Source organism: Fistularia commersonii, chromosome 23 (assembly GCF_037954325.1).
Source record: "Fistularia commersonii isolate RoL2024-O1a breed Wild chromosome 23, RoL_Fcom_v1.0, whole genome shotgun sequence".
In the NCBI taxonomy this organism is placed as follows: domain Eukaryota; kingdom Metazoa; phylum Chordata; class Actinopteri; order Syngnathiformes; family Fistulariidae; genus Fistularia; species Fistularia commersonii.
In genome coordinates this window covers 219,761-237,500 of record NC_141306.1, presented here as the reverse complement: position 1 = coordinate 237,500, position 17,740 = coordinate 219,761, and the positions used below count along the sequence as shown (strand labels likewise).

Here is a 17,740-nt window from a genome sequence, read left to right as displayed (position 1 = left end):
TTCTCGCAGGCCTCCATCAGAGGGGTCCGCTGGTCTTCATCGCAGATGTCCAAATTAGCTCCGGCCTGGAAGGAGGAGCCTCGTCATTGTCAGCGGAGCCGGCGAGGACGGAGGCCGAGGCGCCGGAGGTCCTACCTGGACCAGCATGTGGCAGACGTCCTTCTGGCCCGCCTCCGCCGCCGCGTGCAGCGGCGTGCGCCTGTTCTGGGACTCCATCTTGAAGTTGGGGTCGATCCCGTCCACTGGAAGGCGCAAGGCGGTTAGACGGAGACCGAACGCGAGGAGGCGGCGGGCGGCGGCGGCGGGCGGCGGCGGCGGCGGCGGCGGCGGAGGACTAACCCAGCATGAGCAGGACCTTCTTCAGCTCCCCCTGCTTGGCCGACAGGTACAGCTGCTTGGGGTGGAAGCGCAGCTTCTTGGGCCTGCGAGCGAAGCGGACAGGAGGAAGGGTCACCTGGGGGCCCGGGGCCTCCGGCCCCCCCTCGCAGACGTACTTCTCCGTGTCCAGCGCCGCCAGGGCGCTCTCCAGGGTCTCCCTGGGGGGTCCCGGGGACGCCGGCGCCGGCGGCAGGAGGGTCCCGGAGGGCCCGGCGGGGGCTTCGGGGTCCGGGCCGGGCCGGGCCGGCAGCGAGCTGTCGGCGCGCCCGCCGAGGTCCGAGCCTGCGGCCGGGCGACAAGAACTGGACAAACGGCGAGGAGTGGGACGGGGCGGCCGAGGAGACGCCGCGCCGCGTCGGCGGGGGCCGAGGACTCACCTGCCCGTGGTGGTGTCCGCACGGCCCTCGGGGGTCGGCGGCGGCGCCGGCGGGCCCGGGGCCCACGAGGACGCCGCCGTGGAGGTGGTGTCCGCCTTGGCCACCGTCACCTCCTTGGCCTTGGACGCCTCCTCCCCGCAGTGGGGGCAGAAGCTCTGCCCCTTCAGCACCGAGGCGCAGGGACGGTGGAAGCGGTGCGAGATGTTGACGTCCGGCCGGCACTCCATGAAGGTTCCCTGCGACCACAACCACAACCTCGGGGTTACCGCCGCACGAGAAGGTGTCCCAGGACGCGGGGCAGGCGGGACCGCGGGCAGAAGGACCGCGACCGAGCGAGGGGTGGTCAGCAGGAACCCAGGTGGCCTGCAGGGGCTGAAGAGATACCCGATGGGAGCAGGAGCTCCATCTCTCATGGGCCTTCCGACCTCTTGGTAGAAGGTGTCCATGTTTTGACGGGGTCTAAACACTTCTGGATTCAGTGGACCTCTAGATTTGGTGGACTTAGAGAATTGGTGGACTTCTGGACTCAGTAGACTCATGGTTTTGGCAGAGTTCTGGATTTGTGGACTTTTTGTTTTGGTTCGCTTCCATATTTGGTGGACTTCTAGATGTGGTGGACCTCTGGAATTTGGTGGACTACAAGCTATGGTGGAGTGTGTTGGCACCTGCCTTCACTTCTGTTCCACCATCTATCTTCTTCATTTGTCTCAAGCAGCTCAGACCACAACGCACGCGCGCACACACACACAGACACACACCAACACAAACACACACACACACACACACACACACACACACACACACACACACACACACACACACACACACACACACACACACACACACGGTGTACTCACAGCCCTGCAGAAGAAGCCGCAGCCAGGACAGCACTGGTGTTTGACCATGCCGTTGCGGTGGTCTTCACAGAGGACCAGCAGCTGGACAGAGTTGGAGGGACGCATCATCTCCTGCTTGAGGACGGCGCCCTGGCAGCGGCTCAGCTGTCCGTCCACGCTCTCCGTGGCCATGCACTTCCTGTCGGCCAGGATGAGGATCTCCCGGCTCTTGGGCGTCTCCATGCGGCAGCTGCAGAGCGGGAGCTCCTGAGCTTCTTCCACGGCGGAAGCTGAAGACACGCAGAACAGAGGAGGACGGCTTCACGTCGGGCGTCTACGGAGATGACCTCGAACCCCCGACGGCTTCTCCTTCCATGAAGCCATAAGAGACCCGTAGGCTCACGCCAGAAGGCCATACGGCAACCTGGTTCTCAGAGGGCTGAGGACAACGTGAAACCATCACGTAGATCCGGTTGGATCTACACGACGGACCGGGTCCAGTCGCGGCCCAGATGATGCAGCGGGCCTTCAGACATCGAACCCTGGGAGGTCCTGCTCCTCCGGTTGTCCTCGGGGTGAAATTCAAGGGGGCTACACCAGGATGAGAAGGTCACCTGTGTCCAGCGAGGAGGTGTGGGGCTCCGGGGGGGGCCTGAGGGGGGAGGTCCGGGGCAGCCGGATCCGGGTGAAGTCCTCCACCTCCTCCGGCTCGGCGGCCTCGGCCTGGACCAGGGGCTCCACATCTGCTGAGAGGACCGCCGGTCAGAACGTTCTCCAACACAAACACCCGACACAGCTGAGGAACCGGGGCCGGACGTCTCCGTCAGAGGGGAGGGAGAAGGTGGAGAGGGACGAGATGGAGGAGAAGAACAAGGAGGAGGAGAAGACGGAGCAGAACGAGGGAGAGGAGGAGAAGATGGAGGACAAAGAGGAGGAGGTGGAGCAGCAGCTCCATCCAATCAGATCAGGATCCAGGAGGTTTGGTGTCTCGGGTCAGGTTCTCACCTCTGACCTTCATCCTCCTCTTCCGCTTCCTCGCGGGCCTGAGCCAGGCGCCGTCCACCTTGGTCTTCTTCTTCAGCCTCTTCTTCAAGCCGGACCCCGAGCTCTGCGGCAGAAGGACCGGCGTTAGCTCGACAGGAAGTGACATCGCGGCCACGTGATGCCACTTCCTGCGGTACCAGGTCGGACTCCGTGTCCTCCTCCTCGCCCTCGTCGTCCACCGAGTCTTCGGAGTCCTGGTCGTCTCCTCCCTGCAGAGGAGGAGGACACGTCAGAGCCGGTCCAGGAGCTCCGCCCTGAACATCTGAGCAGGTCGGGACCTGAGAGACGGGATCCCACGCCGGACTGGCCTCCTGGACGCCGCCTCGCTCCTCCCGCCGCCGCTGATGCTCCTCCTCCTCTGAGTCCACCTCCTCCGACTCCTCCTCAGAACCGTTGTCCGCCTTCTCCCCGTTGAGGTTCACGTCCGACTTGGTCTTGGAGATCAGACAGGAGGACAGGGTTAGTGACCCGACGGCGACGCCGGAGGTCACGTCCCAGGACCGGGCTGAAGGTTCCCCAAAGCCAACGCAGAAGAGCCGGGGTCTTCTCCGCTGGTGCCTTCTGCCGGGACCTGGGACAGACCAGACCTCGGCTTCAACAGAGCAAAGCCGGGGAGGAGAAGATGGAGGACCGGCCGACCACAGCGGGTTCCGCTTAGGAACCCCTCCAGAAGACCGGCCGGCAGGAGCTCGGTGGAGATCGAGCTGGGTTCTGTTTCTGGCTCACGTCCTCTCCATCTTCTCCTCTAAACGCTCCGGCGGCCTTCTGACGAGAAGCACCCCAGGACTCTGACCGGAGGTGCCCACAAACTACCGAGATGTTCGGCGGACAGACGGACCTCCGGGCTCTTGTCCTCCGGTGGAAGCCCCTTGAACATCTCCAGAACCGTGCGCTGCCTGAGAACTTTGGGTTTCTTCTTGGGGACGAGGCTGTAGATTCCCATCCTCCGCTTCTTCTTCCTGGACGACAGCCCTCCGGGGTAAGGGCCTGCAGAGGAGGTGGGGGAGGAACCTTCAGACGAGGAACCTGCCGGAGAACCCTCGCCCCGGAGCCCCACTGACCTATCTGGAGCTTGGCGGGTGCGGGTGAAGGTGCGTTAGGAACGGGATCTGCTGGTGAGGTGGACGAAGCCAGATGCGCTGAAGTCGGCGTGTCAGGAGGCCTCTGAGGTAGGTGGTTCTCAGCGGGGTTCTGCTGTGAGGTCTTCTCAGCCGTGGCGCTCGTCTCCATTTTGGCACTCTGAGCTTCTCGCAGTTCCTTTTTAAGAAGCTGTGAGGGACAACCAGCATCAGCATTCACCATGAGAGCACCAGGAGCTCGTCCTGACGTTCACCAAGAGACCACCAGGAGGACGTCCTGATGTTCACCAAGAGACCACCAGGAGGACGTCCTGATGTTCACCATTAGAGCACCAGGAGCACGTCCTGATGTTCACCAAGAGACCACCAGGAGGACGTCCTGATGTTCACCATTAGATCACCAGGAGCACGTCCTGATGTTCACCAAGAGACCATCAGGAGGATGTCCTGACGTTCACCAAGAGACCACCAGGAGCTCGTCCTGACGTTCACCAAGAGACCATCAGGAGGACGTCCTGACTTCCCTGACCAATAACTTCCTGCTCTCCAGGCAGACCCTGTGGAACATCTGGTATCTGATCTGATCATCCTGGCCTGGACCTCCAGCGCCGTCCTCCACCTGCAGGAGGAGGAGGAGAGCTGACCCCCGTCAGGGAGCTGGAGGCTGAAGGGATCTCCAACCATGATGGTGACCATCGATTCTCAAAGGCCGTGATCAGGAGGAGATGAGGACTGAGTGTGTAAGAACCTTCCAGGCGACGGGCCTGCAGGAGCCCGTTCTTCTCCAGAAGAAGTAGAAGAAGAAGAAGGGGCTCCCGCAGGAGAAGAGGAGGATCTAAACATCTGAGTGTGTCATCAGCTGAGCAGCGTGTCCTGACTCACCTTCTGCTCCAGGCTGACAGCAGGTCTGGACATGGTCTTCCGAGCTCTGTGGACCAGGACGGGTCCGGGGGCGTTCTTGGGTTCTGGGTTCCCGGGTCCGACGGAGGTCCTGGGGTCGGTCCTGAGGGCGCCCGCCGGCCCCGGCGGGGGGGCCTTGGTGCCGAGCCCCCCCGCCGGGGCCGGGGGCGACCAGTTAGTCCTGTGGGGGGATCCGGAGGGGCCCCCTGCTGGACCTGCTGGCCCCGCCGGTCCTGCTGGTCCAGCTGGTCCTGCTGGTCCAGAGGCCCCTGATGCCCCCCCTGCTTCCCCTGCTTCCCCTGCTTCCCCCGCCGGCGGGGCTTTGCTCAGGATGAAGCCGTTGCTCCCGGTGACGGAGCCGTGCGGCGTCTCCTCGTCCGACACGCCGTTCTCGTCCGCCGCCCCCCCGAGGTCCGGCTCCGCCCCCCCGAGGTCCGGCTCCGCCCCCCCCAGGTCCGGCTCCGCCCCCCCCAGGTCCGGCGCCGGCGGGCTCCCGCGCCAGGAGCCGTCCGGCTCGCCGCCGTTCAGCGCGGCGTCGCGGCTCCCATCTGCAAAGCAAAGCCAGGAGGTCCGTGAGGAGCAGCGGGCGCACGCAGGACGTGACGCCATGATGGTGCTACCTGGGTCGGCGTCCTCGAGGTCCAGACCCTCCTTCTTGGAGCTGGCGGCGCTGGGGAGACTTCCCTGGACCAGACCGGCGGGCTGGAGACACACACCACAGGTCATCTCACACCGGACGTCAACCACAACACAAGGTCCATCTCTTCCATCTCCACAACAAACACCACCGGTGAAACGGTCAAGACCCCACGCTCCTCAACCTCCTCCATCTCCACGCTGGACAACCCAGGAGCTTGGAATTTCACACCTGGGTAGAAGAACATCTGACGATGATCTGATCGGTTTGGAGAGCGTTCCTGTTCATTACTCTGAACTCAGAGCGGGTCAGGAGACGAGAGGGATCTTCACGGTCTCCTCCATCTTCTGCAGATGGAGGTGGTACCAGAGCAAGAGGTTCTGACTGTTTGAGGAAGATCATCTCCAGTTTGGAGCTGGAGATCTGGCTGATTCAGACTAAAGGTAGCACCAGCTCCTCAGCTCCACCTCCTCCAGCTCATCAGCTCCACCTCCTCAGCTCCTCCACCTCCTCCAGCTCCTCAGCTCCTCAGCTCCTCCAGCCTGAGGGTGCAGGCCTGAGTGCACATGAACAGAAGCCTCCTCCCGTCCAGAAGGTGGGGGTGGGGCGGCAGCGATGGGTCTTTGTCACAGAGCGAGGCGGGGGGAGAAGGTGGAGGAGGAGGAGAACCCCGGAGCTCCTCCATTGTCTTCTCCCTCCAGGCTTCTGTCCGAGCCCGTCCCACCTCCGCATCTCCGGGGACGGCGGGAAGAGCCCGGGTTCCTGCTGGCGCCCAGAAGGTCCACGCCTCCTTCAGACGGGCCTCCAAAACAGACGTAAACAAAAGAAGTGGGCGGGGCCTCCGGGCTCCGCTCCAATCACAGCCCTCCCTTCTCCCTGAACCCCGAAGGTTCCGGCTCTCCGACCGCCGGGAACCCCGGAGACCTGATCCCGACCTGGACTCCGGCGAAGGAGGCCTCAGGATGAAGGTCCCCGTGGATCCTTCTGCGACGCTCGTCCGAGTCCGGAGGACAAAACCCGGTCCGGCGTCACCGGGCCGACGGCTCGGGAGAACACCTCGTCCTCCGCGGCCTGGGACGAGTCTTCGGGACGGAGGAGAACCGGGTCCAGAAGAGCGCCGGCCTCAGACCTCCCCCTGGTGGCCGACGGTGGAGCTCCTGGTTGGAGAAGCAGAGGGGGAAGGGAGCAGAGGAGCCGTCTGCAGATCTCCGCCATTTCACAACCACTGTTTACTGACACAACCTGGCCATTGCAGCCCTTCTCCACTAGGTGGAGAACATCAGGGTTGGAGGACGCAAAGCCCACATCTGGAGCGGAGAAGACGCGCTCACCATCGGGAAGGAGGTCTTCAGATCCAGCAGATACAAAGTGGGAAGAATGAAACAAGAGCCTCTTCCTCCAGCAGCGGGACGGTGACATCGGGAGAAGACACACCGGTCTATCTTCAGATCTGCTGCCAGAGGCCCGATGGTCCCACAGCAGGAGCAGACAAGAACAAGAGACAAGGGGCCACCACGTCCAGAGGCTCGCTCCAACATCTGAGGGATCATCACACTTGGACCTCAGCTTGGATCATCTCCAGGGGGGACCTGGAGCCAGAACCCAGCATGGAGGAAGGCCCAGAAGAAGGAGTCGCTGCCGGGATCTGCAGGTAGAGTTGGACCACACATGGTCCTGTTCTTCATCTGGCAGCCCTCGGTGCCCTCAACCCTCCAGGTGGAGAACCTGGCTTCTAATGGCCTTCAAAACATCTCAGTGCCTGTGCAGAGCACAACAGCCCCCCACCACCACCGCACACACACACGCACACGCACACGCACACGCGCACACACACACACAGACACACACACACACACACACACACACACACACACACACACACACACACACACACACCTGGACCTTCTGCATGCTTCAAACACAAAGATAATTGCAGTGACCCCGCTTGAAGGGAGCTCCATCACCCAACATCTCATCATCCACCGTTCTTCTCCCTCTTCCTCTGAGGACTTCACCGTCCAGACTAATGATACCATCAGATTCGCTCTTCTCTGACAGAACCTGGAGGAGCTGGAGGTCTGACCCCCACCCAGCACCACGTCTGGCTCAGATCATCCCAGGACCTTCTGACGCCGCCAGAAGAAAGAGCAGGTAAACATGCGGGCGGCTCTATAATCCACATCTTCAGGAGGTCGGATTCTCATCTCGTCTCCTCGGCCGGCAGCGTCTGACCTGCTGCTCTTCCACGTCAGATGGAGTCCTGGACAACGAGGAACATCTCAGCGTGAAGCAGCAGACACTGCAGAGGACCACCATGGAGGAAAGCTGGACTTTGCATCTGCTGGACTCAGACCTCTGAGAACCAACCAGAGCGTGGAGCTGACACGGCTTTCCAGCCTCTTCATAGCTGCTTTCTTCTCACGGCCTCCACCGAGGAGAGGAGCCAGAGAGGGAGGAAGGTCCAGCCGAGCAGATCCAGATGGATCCCAGCTTTTCTTCTCCCCGCCTGCACCTAGGTCATGTGACCCGCTGGCTCCCTCTGCTGGTCTTCTCCACAGAGGGTCTCCACAGAGGTCCACAGAGCGTGCTCCACAGGGAGGAGGAAGGTTCTCTGACGTCCAGTCGGTCTTCTCTTTACAGGACAAAGTGGAAGGAGCAAGACTTCCAGAGCCTCCAAGACCCTGAAGAGGAGGAGCTCTGAAGAGCCTCAGGCCGAGGGGTTCTGGTCCTGGGTGTTGGACCACGTCTCGCTCGACGCCACCGGACCAGGCCCAGATGTTAGGATTCCTAGGAGGAGAAGGGGGACGTTCCTCGACAGCACGATGAATGCGGGACACCTTTCCAACCATCAGCTGATGGCTGATGTTCCAGAGGTGAACTCCCACCTGGAGGAGTGGAATGAAGGTCTGGGCTGCTCCACCTGGTTGTGGCCTCGGTCTTCACACGCCGGCACCGACCATCCTGGTCTCCAAGGTCAAGCACATGGCTCAACCTTTGAAGCCCTTTCTGGAGCTTTCCAGACCTTTGGCGGATCCTTCTCCTGGACTCACCCCTGAACACCTCACACATCTACAACTTTCATCTCACCCGTTCCACATGAGCGGAGAGGGACGAGAACATGGGCGCCATCGCCTGAGGTCCTCAGGTTCCTGTTTCATGCCAGATGTCCTTCAGTATCCTGCTTGGGTTGGTTTGGTCTCCAGCAGACAGCAGGCCTCGCTGATCTCCAGCTGATGTCCGTTCCAGACGGAGGTCCCGAGACATCTGTCTCCACCACCACCACCACTGGAGTCCAATGAAGGTCCACCTCCTGCGTGGAGCTTCAGGCAGAATTAAGAAGTTCTTTCCAAGAGGTTCGAGTCTGTGGAACCACAGCTGGACTGGGACGGAGACGGAGGCGTCTGAACGGGACGGGAGGTTGCGAGGTTCTCAGGTGTGCCGGTGCCTCCTCCCGGTGGCCTGGAGGTGGCCCTCAGAGATGGTCCATATACCTGAGGGTGAAGATCTGGGCTTCACATCAGACATGGGCTGGGAGAAGCAGGAGGCGCCATGAAGGTGAGGAGTCAGGAGAACCTGCTGCCCTCAGAACACATGTTCTGGAAGGAGTAGGTCCAGGGAGTCCTCCTGCTGCCCAGAGAGACCATCTCTCCCAACGCCGACTGAGATGGATTCCAAGACAAAGAGGTTTTATCTTCTGCAGGTTTCACAGCAAGTTCTTTTCCAAACTCCTATCGCTTCCTCTGGAGAAGTGGTGACCATCTGAGGGTCAGGCTGAACCGCTGCTGACCTTCTGCACCACAGAAGATCAATACCCAGCTCAGATGCTCACAAAGTGGGAGACAGTCTTGGTCAACCTCCAGGGTCTTGTGGCCTCCTGATCTCCAGAGGTGTAGATCAGCCCTGAACGCCAACCGCTGCTCCTGGTGAGGTTGTCACCTCAGCATGTTATCTGCCAGAGTTCCCCTGCTGCGACCATCACTCTGCTGCTTCATCCAGGGAGAAGCTCCATCCTCGCTCCTCTGCTGAAGAAAACCCTTCACCTCGGCCACCTTCAGACTCCATCCTCACCAAAGTAAATCCAGATTCATCTGCGCAGCTTCCATCTCCACCCTGGATGGGACTTGGACTCAAACCCTGCTTTGCTACTCTTCCAGTTTTGTGTCTCCTGAGATGATGTCCTCCAGGTCGGACAGCTCCGAGTTGCGTGGCGGGAATGCGGCGTCCGTTTGGTCGCCCCGAGGTCACCCCGAGGTCACCCCGAGGTCACCCAGAGGTCGCCCAGAGGTCACCCAGAGGTCGCCCCGGTCTACATCGCCTTCGGGCCTCTTTGAAGACGGTGAGGAGCAGCGACCCATCGGACGTCTCGGCCAAACCGTGTAATTACGACGGCGACGTCCGTCACGTGACGCACAAAGACCACGAGGACCGCGGAGGGAACATGAAGCCCTGAAGCGGCGCTTTGAGTTTTACAGCCCCGTGAAGAGACGCCTGCAACCAGTAAGACCTGATTTACTCGGCCTGATGACATTAGCACCGTCTGGAAGGCCTTCCGGTCTTCATCTCCCCGCCGGCGGGTCGGCTCTCCGGGAGGAGGACCAGGCCCAGGAGGAGGGCTGATCTGGGGGCGTCTTTGTTGGAGAAGAATGGGCTGCTGCAGCTCGACCTCCATCTGCCGCCGCCCCAATCCCAGCTCCAGATTTAGAACACACATCAGAGATACCATCCATAATTCACCATCGTCACCTGATGAACGTTCTCCGCCGGTGCAGCACGTCCACCACGCAGCAGAACATCAACAACGTCCCGGAGCAGTCAGACCCTCCAGCCTGATGGCATCTCCCACCGGACCTTCCACCTCTCAAGACACCGTCCAACAACAACATACACGTGACGACAACCCAGACGCTCCACTGCCTGCTTCTCATGTCACTTAGCAACTGCAGGCTAACACACACACACACACACACACACACACACACACACACACACACACACACACACCAATTGAAAACACCTGTCCAGAGACACAGTGGCTGTTCATTAGGACTATTTTGATGGAACAAAGTGTGTAAAGTCAAACGCTGTGATTTAAGGGGCTGCTCGGGTCTCCAGGGAGCTTCTCGCTCCAGCGTGGCTATTTGCTCATTTACTCTGGCTTCTTTAGAAGAAGCAAGACTGTCTATCTGACACAGGATAAATCTCATCATCTCGGGGGTTCACGTCAAAGCGGAGGCTGGATGTGGACCACAGCCGTCAGGCTCTGGTTGAACATCAGAGGAGAGGGTCAAAAATAAAGGGTGAAGGTCAACAAGTCCACAATCATTCCTCCAACATCTACTGAGGCGTGAAGGTTGGTCATGTTCCGGTCCCGGGAAAAGAACTCTGGTGTCTGACCTGCTTTTGAACCCAGTATCTCTGAGACAGAAGGTCTCCATGCAGCAGCCGGTCCTCCAGCGCGGTCAGTAGAAACGAGGTCATCTGAAGATGGACCGCCTGAGATGGCCCGTCATGGAGACCAGAGCTGGAACACGGAGCCGGCGGCGGCGGCGCTCCTCCGGCCCGGCCCTTCGACACTCTCAAGACATAACACCGAACCAGACGACGAGCCGACGGCAGAGGACGTCTCAGCAGGTCTGAAGATCCCTCAGCAGCTCCGAAGATAACACCACCGCACCTTCAAGCGTACGGCCGTCACCACCGTCCAACACCTCAATGCAACACAACGCACGCAGCAGCAACGGCAAAATTTACTGGAGATGAACATCCTCCCCGTCTCCTGAGGACCACCACGTAGATCTTCAGATATCATCTACATGTTGTTTCCTTCACCCTCTGCTGGACCTCCAGGGAGGGTCTGGACGGGAACACCAGGAAGTATCACGATGTCTTCACGACCCTCCTTTCCCGAAGCCCGATACGTCAACTGGTCAGGTTAGCTAAGGTGCCCCGGGTTTAGTTGACCGAGACTAGTTGTGCGGTGGGTCTAACCGAGGTATCTGCTGGGGTGGACAGTCAGTGGACCTGGTGTGGACTGGATGGAAGCGCTGGAGATGCAGTCGTTAGCATCGCTGTGGGAGTTCCATAGCTGCAGGAGTTGTGGTTTAGTTGGAGTTGTTAGCATAGTTTTGGTAGTTAGCATAGTTGCAGGAGTTGTGGTAGTTGTGGTGCCGGAGCGCCTCGGCAGCCCCCCTCTGAGCCGGACGGTGTCCCGACAGAGGAGCGGGGGGAAGCCGGTCATATCCGCGGGAGGCTGGGATCCGCCGGCGGCCCCGGTCAGCCTCCCGGTGCTCCGCGGACGCTCCTCCGCCGCGGAGCCCGTTTCGGTGCCGATCGGACAAAGTGAGCTCCCGCTAACTAGCATGTGTGCTAGCGGCTAGCTCGACGGCGGCGGCCGTCCGGTCCGCCCGGTTCGCCCGCCCGGCCGGCCGGCCGCGGGGCCGCCGAGCCCGGGCTGCGGCGGCCGGGCGGCGCGGCGGCTCCGACCCGCCGCCCGGCCGGGATCGACTTTATTCGGAACCGTTAAAATATGGAGCGGAGCGGGGACGCCGACGCCGGCCGGGAACATGAATGAGCGCCGGCCGCGGGCCGACTCCCGGGCGGCCCCGGCCGAGTATTCATGTTCCGGGGCGCAGCATCTTCCTGCACGTTCGGCTGCCCTCCGGTGAGCACAAAGCACAAGACTCCCGGCTGCCGCCGGCCGGCCCGCGGGGAAACACGCACCCCCGGCCGGGCCGCAGCTCCCGGCCGGCCCGGGAGCCCCGGGCCGAGCCGCGCCGCCCGCCGCCCGGGACGAGGAACACCGAGAAAAGGGCAAAGAAGCGCGCCGTCAATGAGGCTCCCTCACTCACCTCGGTCCCAACCGAAGCCATGGTGCCTGGACCTGGAGCCCGCCCACCGTGACGTCACCATGACGGACGCCCGCCCCCCGCGCAGCGCGCAGCCACAACAAACACACGGGGGGACCCAGACCTGGACCCGGACCCGGACCCGGACCTGGACCCGGACCTGGACCCGGACCTGGACCTGGACCTCGACCTCGACCTCGACCTCGACCTGGACCTGGACCTGGACCTGGACCTGGACCCGGACCCGGACCCGGACCCGGACCCGGACCTGGACCTAGACCGGGAACTGGACCTGGACCTGGACCTGGACTTGGACCCGGACCTGGACCCAGATCCGGACCCCGTACTCACATAGGAAACTAAATACCCGCATCATCCACGGACAACGCCTGTGCAGTGTTCACCCCATAACTCTGGTGTTCACCCCATTATTCTGTGGTGTTCACCCCATTAACTGTCACCCTAAGTCTTCGGCCGCTGGGCCAGGTCTCTGGCGCCCCAATGGTGCAGTGCTTCAGACCCCCAGCTGGATCCGACCAGGGCAGGTCTCTCTCTGTGAGGAGTCTCACAGAGAGAGACATGTTCTCCCCAGGTCTGCATGGGTTTCCTCCTGGTTCTCCACTTTCCTCCTAAAAACATGCAGGTTCTTTACTAAAATTGGGGAAACTGACCCTTATTTATGACTGAATGAGTGAATGACACGTTGTTCATCTATATATGTGGCCCCGCGATCCACTGGCAACCGGTCCGGGGTGAACCCCACCTCTCACCAGGGTGAACCCCACCTCTCACCAGGGTGAACCCCACCTCTCACCAGGGTGAACCCCATCTCTCACCAGGGTGAACCCCACCTCTCACCAGGGTGAACCCCACCTCTCACCAGGGTGAACCCCATCTCTCACCAGGGTGAACCCCATCTCTCACCAGGGTGAACCCCACCTCTCCCCCGATGCCAGCTGGGATCGGCTCCTGCATCCCCGCGATCCTGAGTGCAGGAGAAGCAGAAGATGGATGGATAGATGATCTTCACCTCCTCATCCCTACACGCTCCCCCAATGGTCTCTTGGGGACAAATAAAGTTTTTTTCTGGTGCTGATTTCCTCTGGTGTTCACCCCATTATTCCTCGGCGTTCACCCCATTATTCTGCGGCGTTCACCCCATTATTCTGCGGCGTTCACCCCATTATTCTGCGGCGTTCACCCCATTATTCTGCGGCGTTCACCCCATTACTCTCCAGCGTTCGGCCGGTCCTTGTCTGGACAGAAGAAGCTCCAGATGAGGGAAGGAGCCGTCCACAGCCAGACCAGAGGTCCAGTGAGTGAACAAGTGTCCTCAGGTTTGTCCATCTCAGGTGTGAAGAATGAGTAGATGATGTGAGGTCTCCTCACTGAGGTGGGATGTGTCTGATAGCTGGGTTGCAGATGGAGAGGCTGAACGGGCAGGAAGAGAGAATGAAACCTGAACCAGCCTGTTCTTCTTCTAGATCTACTCCACCGAGACTCTGAGATGTTCTGTCGCTTTCAGGCGGGCTGAAGGACGAATGACTTGATGGATGTTAAAGGTCTGGAGGTGGACGTCTGTTTTTGGTGGAACAGACAGTTTCAGATGAACATCTGAATCTCTGCCTCTCGGTCTCCAGCACAGCCTTCCTCCTCCTTCCTCCTCCTTCCTTCTCCTCTTTCCTCCTTCCTTCCTCCTTCCTTCCTTCCTTCCTTCCTTCCTTCCTCCTTCCTTCCTTCCTTCCTCCTTCCTTCCTTCCTTCCTTCCTTCCTTCCTCCTTCCTCCTTCCTTCCTTCCTTCCTTCCTTCCTTCCTCCTTCCTTCCTCCTTCCTCCTTCCTCCTTCCTCCTTCCTCCTTCCTCCTTCCTTCCTTCCTTCCTTCCTTCCTTCCTTCCTCCTTCCTCCTTCCTTCCTTCATTCCTTCATTCCTTCTTCCTCCTTCCTCCTCCTTCCTCCTCCTCTTTTCTCCTTCCTTCCTTCCTTCCTCCTTCCTTCCTTCCTTCCTTCCTTCCTCCTTCTTTCCTTCATTCATTCTTCCTCCTTCCTCCTCCTTCCTCCTCTTTCCTCCTTCCTTCCTATTTCCTTCCCCTCCTCCTTCCTTCCTTCCTTCCTTCTCCTCCTTCCTCCTCCTCTTTCCTCCTTCCTTCCCCTCCTCCTTCCTTCCTCCTCTGTGACTGATGGGATGTGGCTCCTCATCCTCAGCCCCCCCAGCAGGCTCTCTAAACCAGTCCTTATGTAAGACCTTCACCACGCCGACAGAACATCAGCCCATCGTCCCAGAGGCCGGTCCTGTCTGTGAGCTCTGTCAGCAGGAACTGAAAAATAAGGACATCCGTCCATTGGCCTTCACACCAGGCCACAGTGGAGCTCATCTTCAGGGTGGAGCTCATCTTCAGGATGGAGGTGGGCGTCAGGCCGGACCCACAAACAGAAATTCACCCGCTCTTCCACATGTGGCGTCGACGCCTCCGACCACCAGCCGAGACCAAACAGTGAAGACGAGCTGGTGCGCGTGATGAATCCGATGGTAGCGTGAAGCCTGGTGGCCAGAGGAGAACCTGAAGAACCTGAGGGAGGAGACGGAGCAGGAGGTCACGCTGAAGGTTTACTGAGTGTGTGGGAGGAGCAGCAGGAGGACGGCGGCCTTCTATTGGACTCGCTTTAATTCATGGATAATGATGTAACACACACACAACACACACACACACACACACACACACACACACACACACACACACACAAGGATCTCAAGAGGGTGTGAGGAGATGCAGAGTCAGGGCTTCTTTCCTCCTCACACAGCCAAAGTCACAGCTCCAGTTTGTTTTCAGGGAAGTTCAAACGCCATCCAACCTTGTCACAGTGTGCTGGTCTTCTCCTCAGAGCTCCTCCATGGATAGAAGACCTGCTCCTCCACAATCCAAAGGCCAGAACACATTGTTTTAAAGCCTGACGTGGGCGGAGGAGGCACTGACGCAGCGTGCAGACCTGCTGGTGGAACATCTGGAGATACCTCATCATTTATCCATTATTAACCCCCAAGGGGAAATTGGTTCCCTGCAATGAAGCCGCCATGGACGAGCCGCGAGCAGGAGGCGGCGGGGGAGCGGCGAGGCCTCCACGACACTCGGGCACGCCAGGAGGAGCCGGGAATGTCGGCTTCCAGGGACGATGGCTCGACCTCCCGTAAGAGTATGAAGAGCATTGAGACAGGATTGTGTCCAGACAGACACGGTCAACTTCTCCACTTCCACAGCTGCTGCAACAGCGAAGCAACAAACCCGACAATCATCTGCGGCGGTTTGACGGCAGGTGGTGTTGGTGAGAGATGAGATGAGAACAACTTTATTCATCCCGAAGGAAATTGTTGTGCCAGAGTTTCAAGTAAAAAACATAACAGTAATAGATAATAATGGAAAGGAGGAAGAATAAGAAATATAATGAAATATAAATTGTCTTAGCTGTTAGCAGTAACTACAAAGATTGAAGATTCCCTGCAGCTGAAGGAAGAGGAATTAAAAAGTCTGATAGCCTCAGGTAGGAAAGACCTCCTGTGGCTTTCAGTGGAGCTCCTCGGTGGTATCAGTCTACGACTGAAAGAGCTCTGACAGGATGTCAGTGTCCATGCCGGAGGTGATGGACGTTGTCCATGATGCTGAGGAGCTTCTTCATCATCCTCCTCTCTGATACCTGCACCACAGACTCCAGCTCCACTCCCAGGACAGATCCAGCTCTCCTGATGAGCTTGTTGAGTCTGTTGGTGTCAGCTGTCTCCAGCCTGCTGCCCAGCACACAACAGCGTAGAAGATGACGCTGGACACCACCGAGTGGTAAACACTCCGGCAGAGGCCGGAGGACGCCGTCTTGTCCGCGCTCTCCAGGAAACGACATTGTGGTTTTCTTACACTCATTCCACACCTCTATCCTCACGGCACACGTTAAAGCTGTGGATCTCCAAGAACCGCCTCGGTTCCCGGTCCGGAACCCGGACCAGAGGCTGCAGCGGCAGGCCGGGTCCTCCGGAGCAGCAGGGGGCGCTGCAGCCAGCCAGGGCGCCCGGGAGGCGGGGCAGGAGGAGACTCAAAGCCCGGGTCGGGAGCAGTTGTCCGGGAGACCCGCCGCCGCCGCTCCGTCCCTCGAAGACCAGGACCAGGACCGGGACCGGGACCAGGACCTAGATTTTCCATCGGCTTCATGTGCAGCTCCTCTTCCGGGTTCCGCCTCCGGACCAGATGACGCACTGACCGGCGCGGAGCAGCGAGCAGAGTTTAGCCGGCCGGAGCGTCGCGTCCGCGGGACGTTAAGCTAGCCGAGCCCCGCGATGACCCAGCAGGCTGCCGCCCTGCAGACCTACAACAATGAACTGGTTAAATGTGAGTCTGCTCGTCCACCCGCGCCGCTAGTTAACACAACTAGTCCTGTCTGCGTCACCCGCTTAGCCGGCGAGCTCACCGGGAGCGGCGGCTAATCGGTCCGGTTGATCGTAACGGCTGGTCAGCGTCTATTTCCTGGACGGGAGTCAAAAATACTCTGTATATCATTAAAACGAGATCTCAGCTGGTGTTTTATATCCCACCCGGTTGCATTTATTTTATGAACCCGGATGAGAGGTGTTTTTCCCCTTCCGGGGTTTGAAATCGCTGTTTAATTGGCTGATGTTAGGCTTCACTTCAGCTGAAGGCCATCCAGAGGGAGATGTTTGCAGGGATTAAACCTGGAGCTTCAGTGGAACCGTGATCGCAGGCCGATCCAGAAGTGACCCCCGTGTCCTCCTGACCCCCCAGGCATCGAGGACCTGTGCTCCAAGCGTGAGGAGCTGAACCGTCAGATCCGTCTGGAGGAGGAGGAGAAGGAACGTCTGCAGCACGACATCCGCGTCCTCAGCGAGAAGCTGAGCCGCGTCAACGAGAGCCTGGCGCAGAGGCTGGCCGCCCGCGCCACCTTCGACCGCACCATCGCCGAGACGGAGGCCGCCTACACCAAGGTGGGTCCTGGGGCGAAGGAGAAACACCGGAGAGGAGTCGAGGAGATCCTCCCGTCTCTCCGGAGGAGGAGGAGGAGGAGGGGATGGAGATGGTCGTGATGTCACACAGGGGGTGATGTCACAAAGGGGAAGCTCAGCACCGCCACCCTGGAGGCGGCGCTGGTCACCAGAGTGGACACCAGAGCTCCTACTGAGGCGCTGCGACAGGTCACCTGTCTCACACACCTTCTGCAGGTTTCATCTGATGACTGATTGCAGGAGAACATTCAGGGTGTTTGTCCCTGAGTCTCACACACACACACACACACACACACACACACTCCCTCGCAGCCATTATTAAGAACAACATGTGCTCAGCAGCTTCCTGACCCTCCTCAGCCTCTCCTGTGCTCCTCCTGCAGATCCTGGAGAGCTCCCAGTCCCTGCTCAGCGTCCTGAAGCAGGAGGCCGGGAACCTCAGCAAAGCCACGGAGCCCCGGAGGAAGGACCACTGAAGAAGAAGAAGACCCCCTCCCACCTCCAGGGTCATGTTCTCCCATCCACTGCACATTTAACCTCTTGATCCCAATAAAGGTTCTCCCTCCATCTCAAGGTGTCAGGTTCTCATTAAGCCATTGCCTTAGGAGAGGTGGAGGTATAGATGGATGGATGGATGGAGGTATG

The 17,740-nt window shown here is 59.7% G+C and overlaps 2 protein-coding genes and 1 long non-coding RNA gene across 6 annotated transcripts in view; 2 read left to right on the top strand and 1 right to left on the bottom strand.

Moving 5' to 3' along the window:
• ehmt1b (euchromatic histone-lysine N-methyltransferase 1b) overlaps positions 1 to 12,143 on the bottom strand; it is a 16,631-nt gene extending 4,488 nt beyond the window's left edge. Inside the window, exons 1-15 of one of the 4 annotated variants that reach the window (XM_086171056.1) lie at positions 12,100 to 12,143; positions 5,235 to 5,316; positions 4,597 to 5,162; positions 3,697 to 3,904; positions 3,474 to 3,622; positions 2,914 to 3,069; positions 2,773 to 2,844; positions 2,597 to 2,699; positions 2,206 to 2,334; positions 1,613 to 1,881; positions 756 to 991; positions 495 to 680; positions 340 to 422; positions 136 to 242; positions 1 to 65 (exon numbers count right to left, since the gene is read on the bottom strand). The exon at positions 1 to 65 is cut by the window's left edge and continues 58 nt beyond it. In XM_086171056.1, coding sequence (XP_086027182.1) covers positions 1 to 65; positions 136 to 242; positions 340 to 422; positions 495 to 680; positions 756 to 991; positions 1,613 to 1,881; positions 2,206 to 2,334; positions 2,597 to 2,699; positions 2,773 to 2,844; positions 2,914 to 3,069; positions 3,474 to 3,622; positions 3,697 to 3,904; positions 4,597 to 5,162; positions 5,235 to 5,316; positions 12,100 to 12,120 — 2,432 coding nt within the window. In that variant the 5' untranslated portion in view covers positions 12,121 to 12,143. Of the gene's footprint in view, positions 66 to 135; positions 243 to 339; positions 423 to 494; positions 681 to 755; positions 992 to 1,612; positions 1,882 to 2,205; positions 2,335 to 2,596; positions 2,700 to 2,772; positions 2,845 to 2,913; positions 3,070 to 3,473; positions 3,623 to 3,696; positions 3,905 to 4,596; positions 5,163 to 5,234; positions 5,317 to 5,482; positions 5,555 to 8,338; positions 8,396 to 12,099 lie in introns of those variants that run through there. The other 3 variants (XM_086171055.1, XM_086171054.1, XM_086171057.1) reach the window with 3 other exon arrangements.
• On the top strand, positions 6,231 to 7,825 carry LOC147220568 (uncharacterized). The gene is made up of 3 exons (XR_015107984.1): positions 6,231 to 6,902; positions 7,310 to 7,402; positions 7,504 to 7,825. It is a non-coding gene; the product is annotated as an uncharacterized LOC147220568 (long non-coding RNA).
• Positions 12,144 to 16,178: 4,035 nt separating the features above from the next.
• ssna1 (Sjogren syndrome nuclear autoantigen 1) lies at positions 16,179 to 17,662 on the top strand. Its single transcript, XM_086171053.1, has 3 exons — positions 16,179 to 16,466; positions 16,878 to 17,077; positions 17,479 to 17,662. The coding sequence occupies exons 1-3, from the start codon at positions 16,415 to 16,417 to the stop codon at positions 17,569 to 17,571; spliced, it is 345 nt and encodes a 114-aa protein (XP_086027179.1). The 5' UTR covers positions 16,179 to 16,414; the 3' UTR covers positions 17,572 to 17,662.
• Positions 17,663 to 17,740: the final 78 nt, after the last annotated feature.

What these genes read in the sequence shown, in the direction of transcription:
- ssna1 (XM_086171053.1), top strand. Translation starts at nt 16,415, where the DNA reads ATGACCCAGCAGGCTGCCGCCCTGCAGACCTACAACAATGAACTGGTT. An exon ending in CAACAATGAACTGGTTAAAT is followed by an intron (nt 16,467 to 16,877) that starts GTGAGTCTGCTC and finishes CTGACCCCCCAG; the next exon opens with GCATCGAGGACCTGTGCTCC. An exon ending in CGGAGGCCGCCTACACCAAG is followed by an intron (nt 17,078 to 17,478) that starts GTGGGTCCTGGG and finishes CTCCTCCTGCAG; the next exon opens with ATCCTGGAGAGCTCCCAGTC.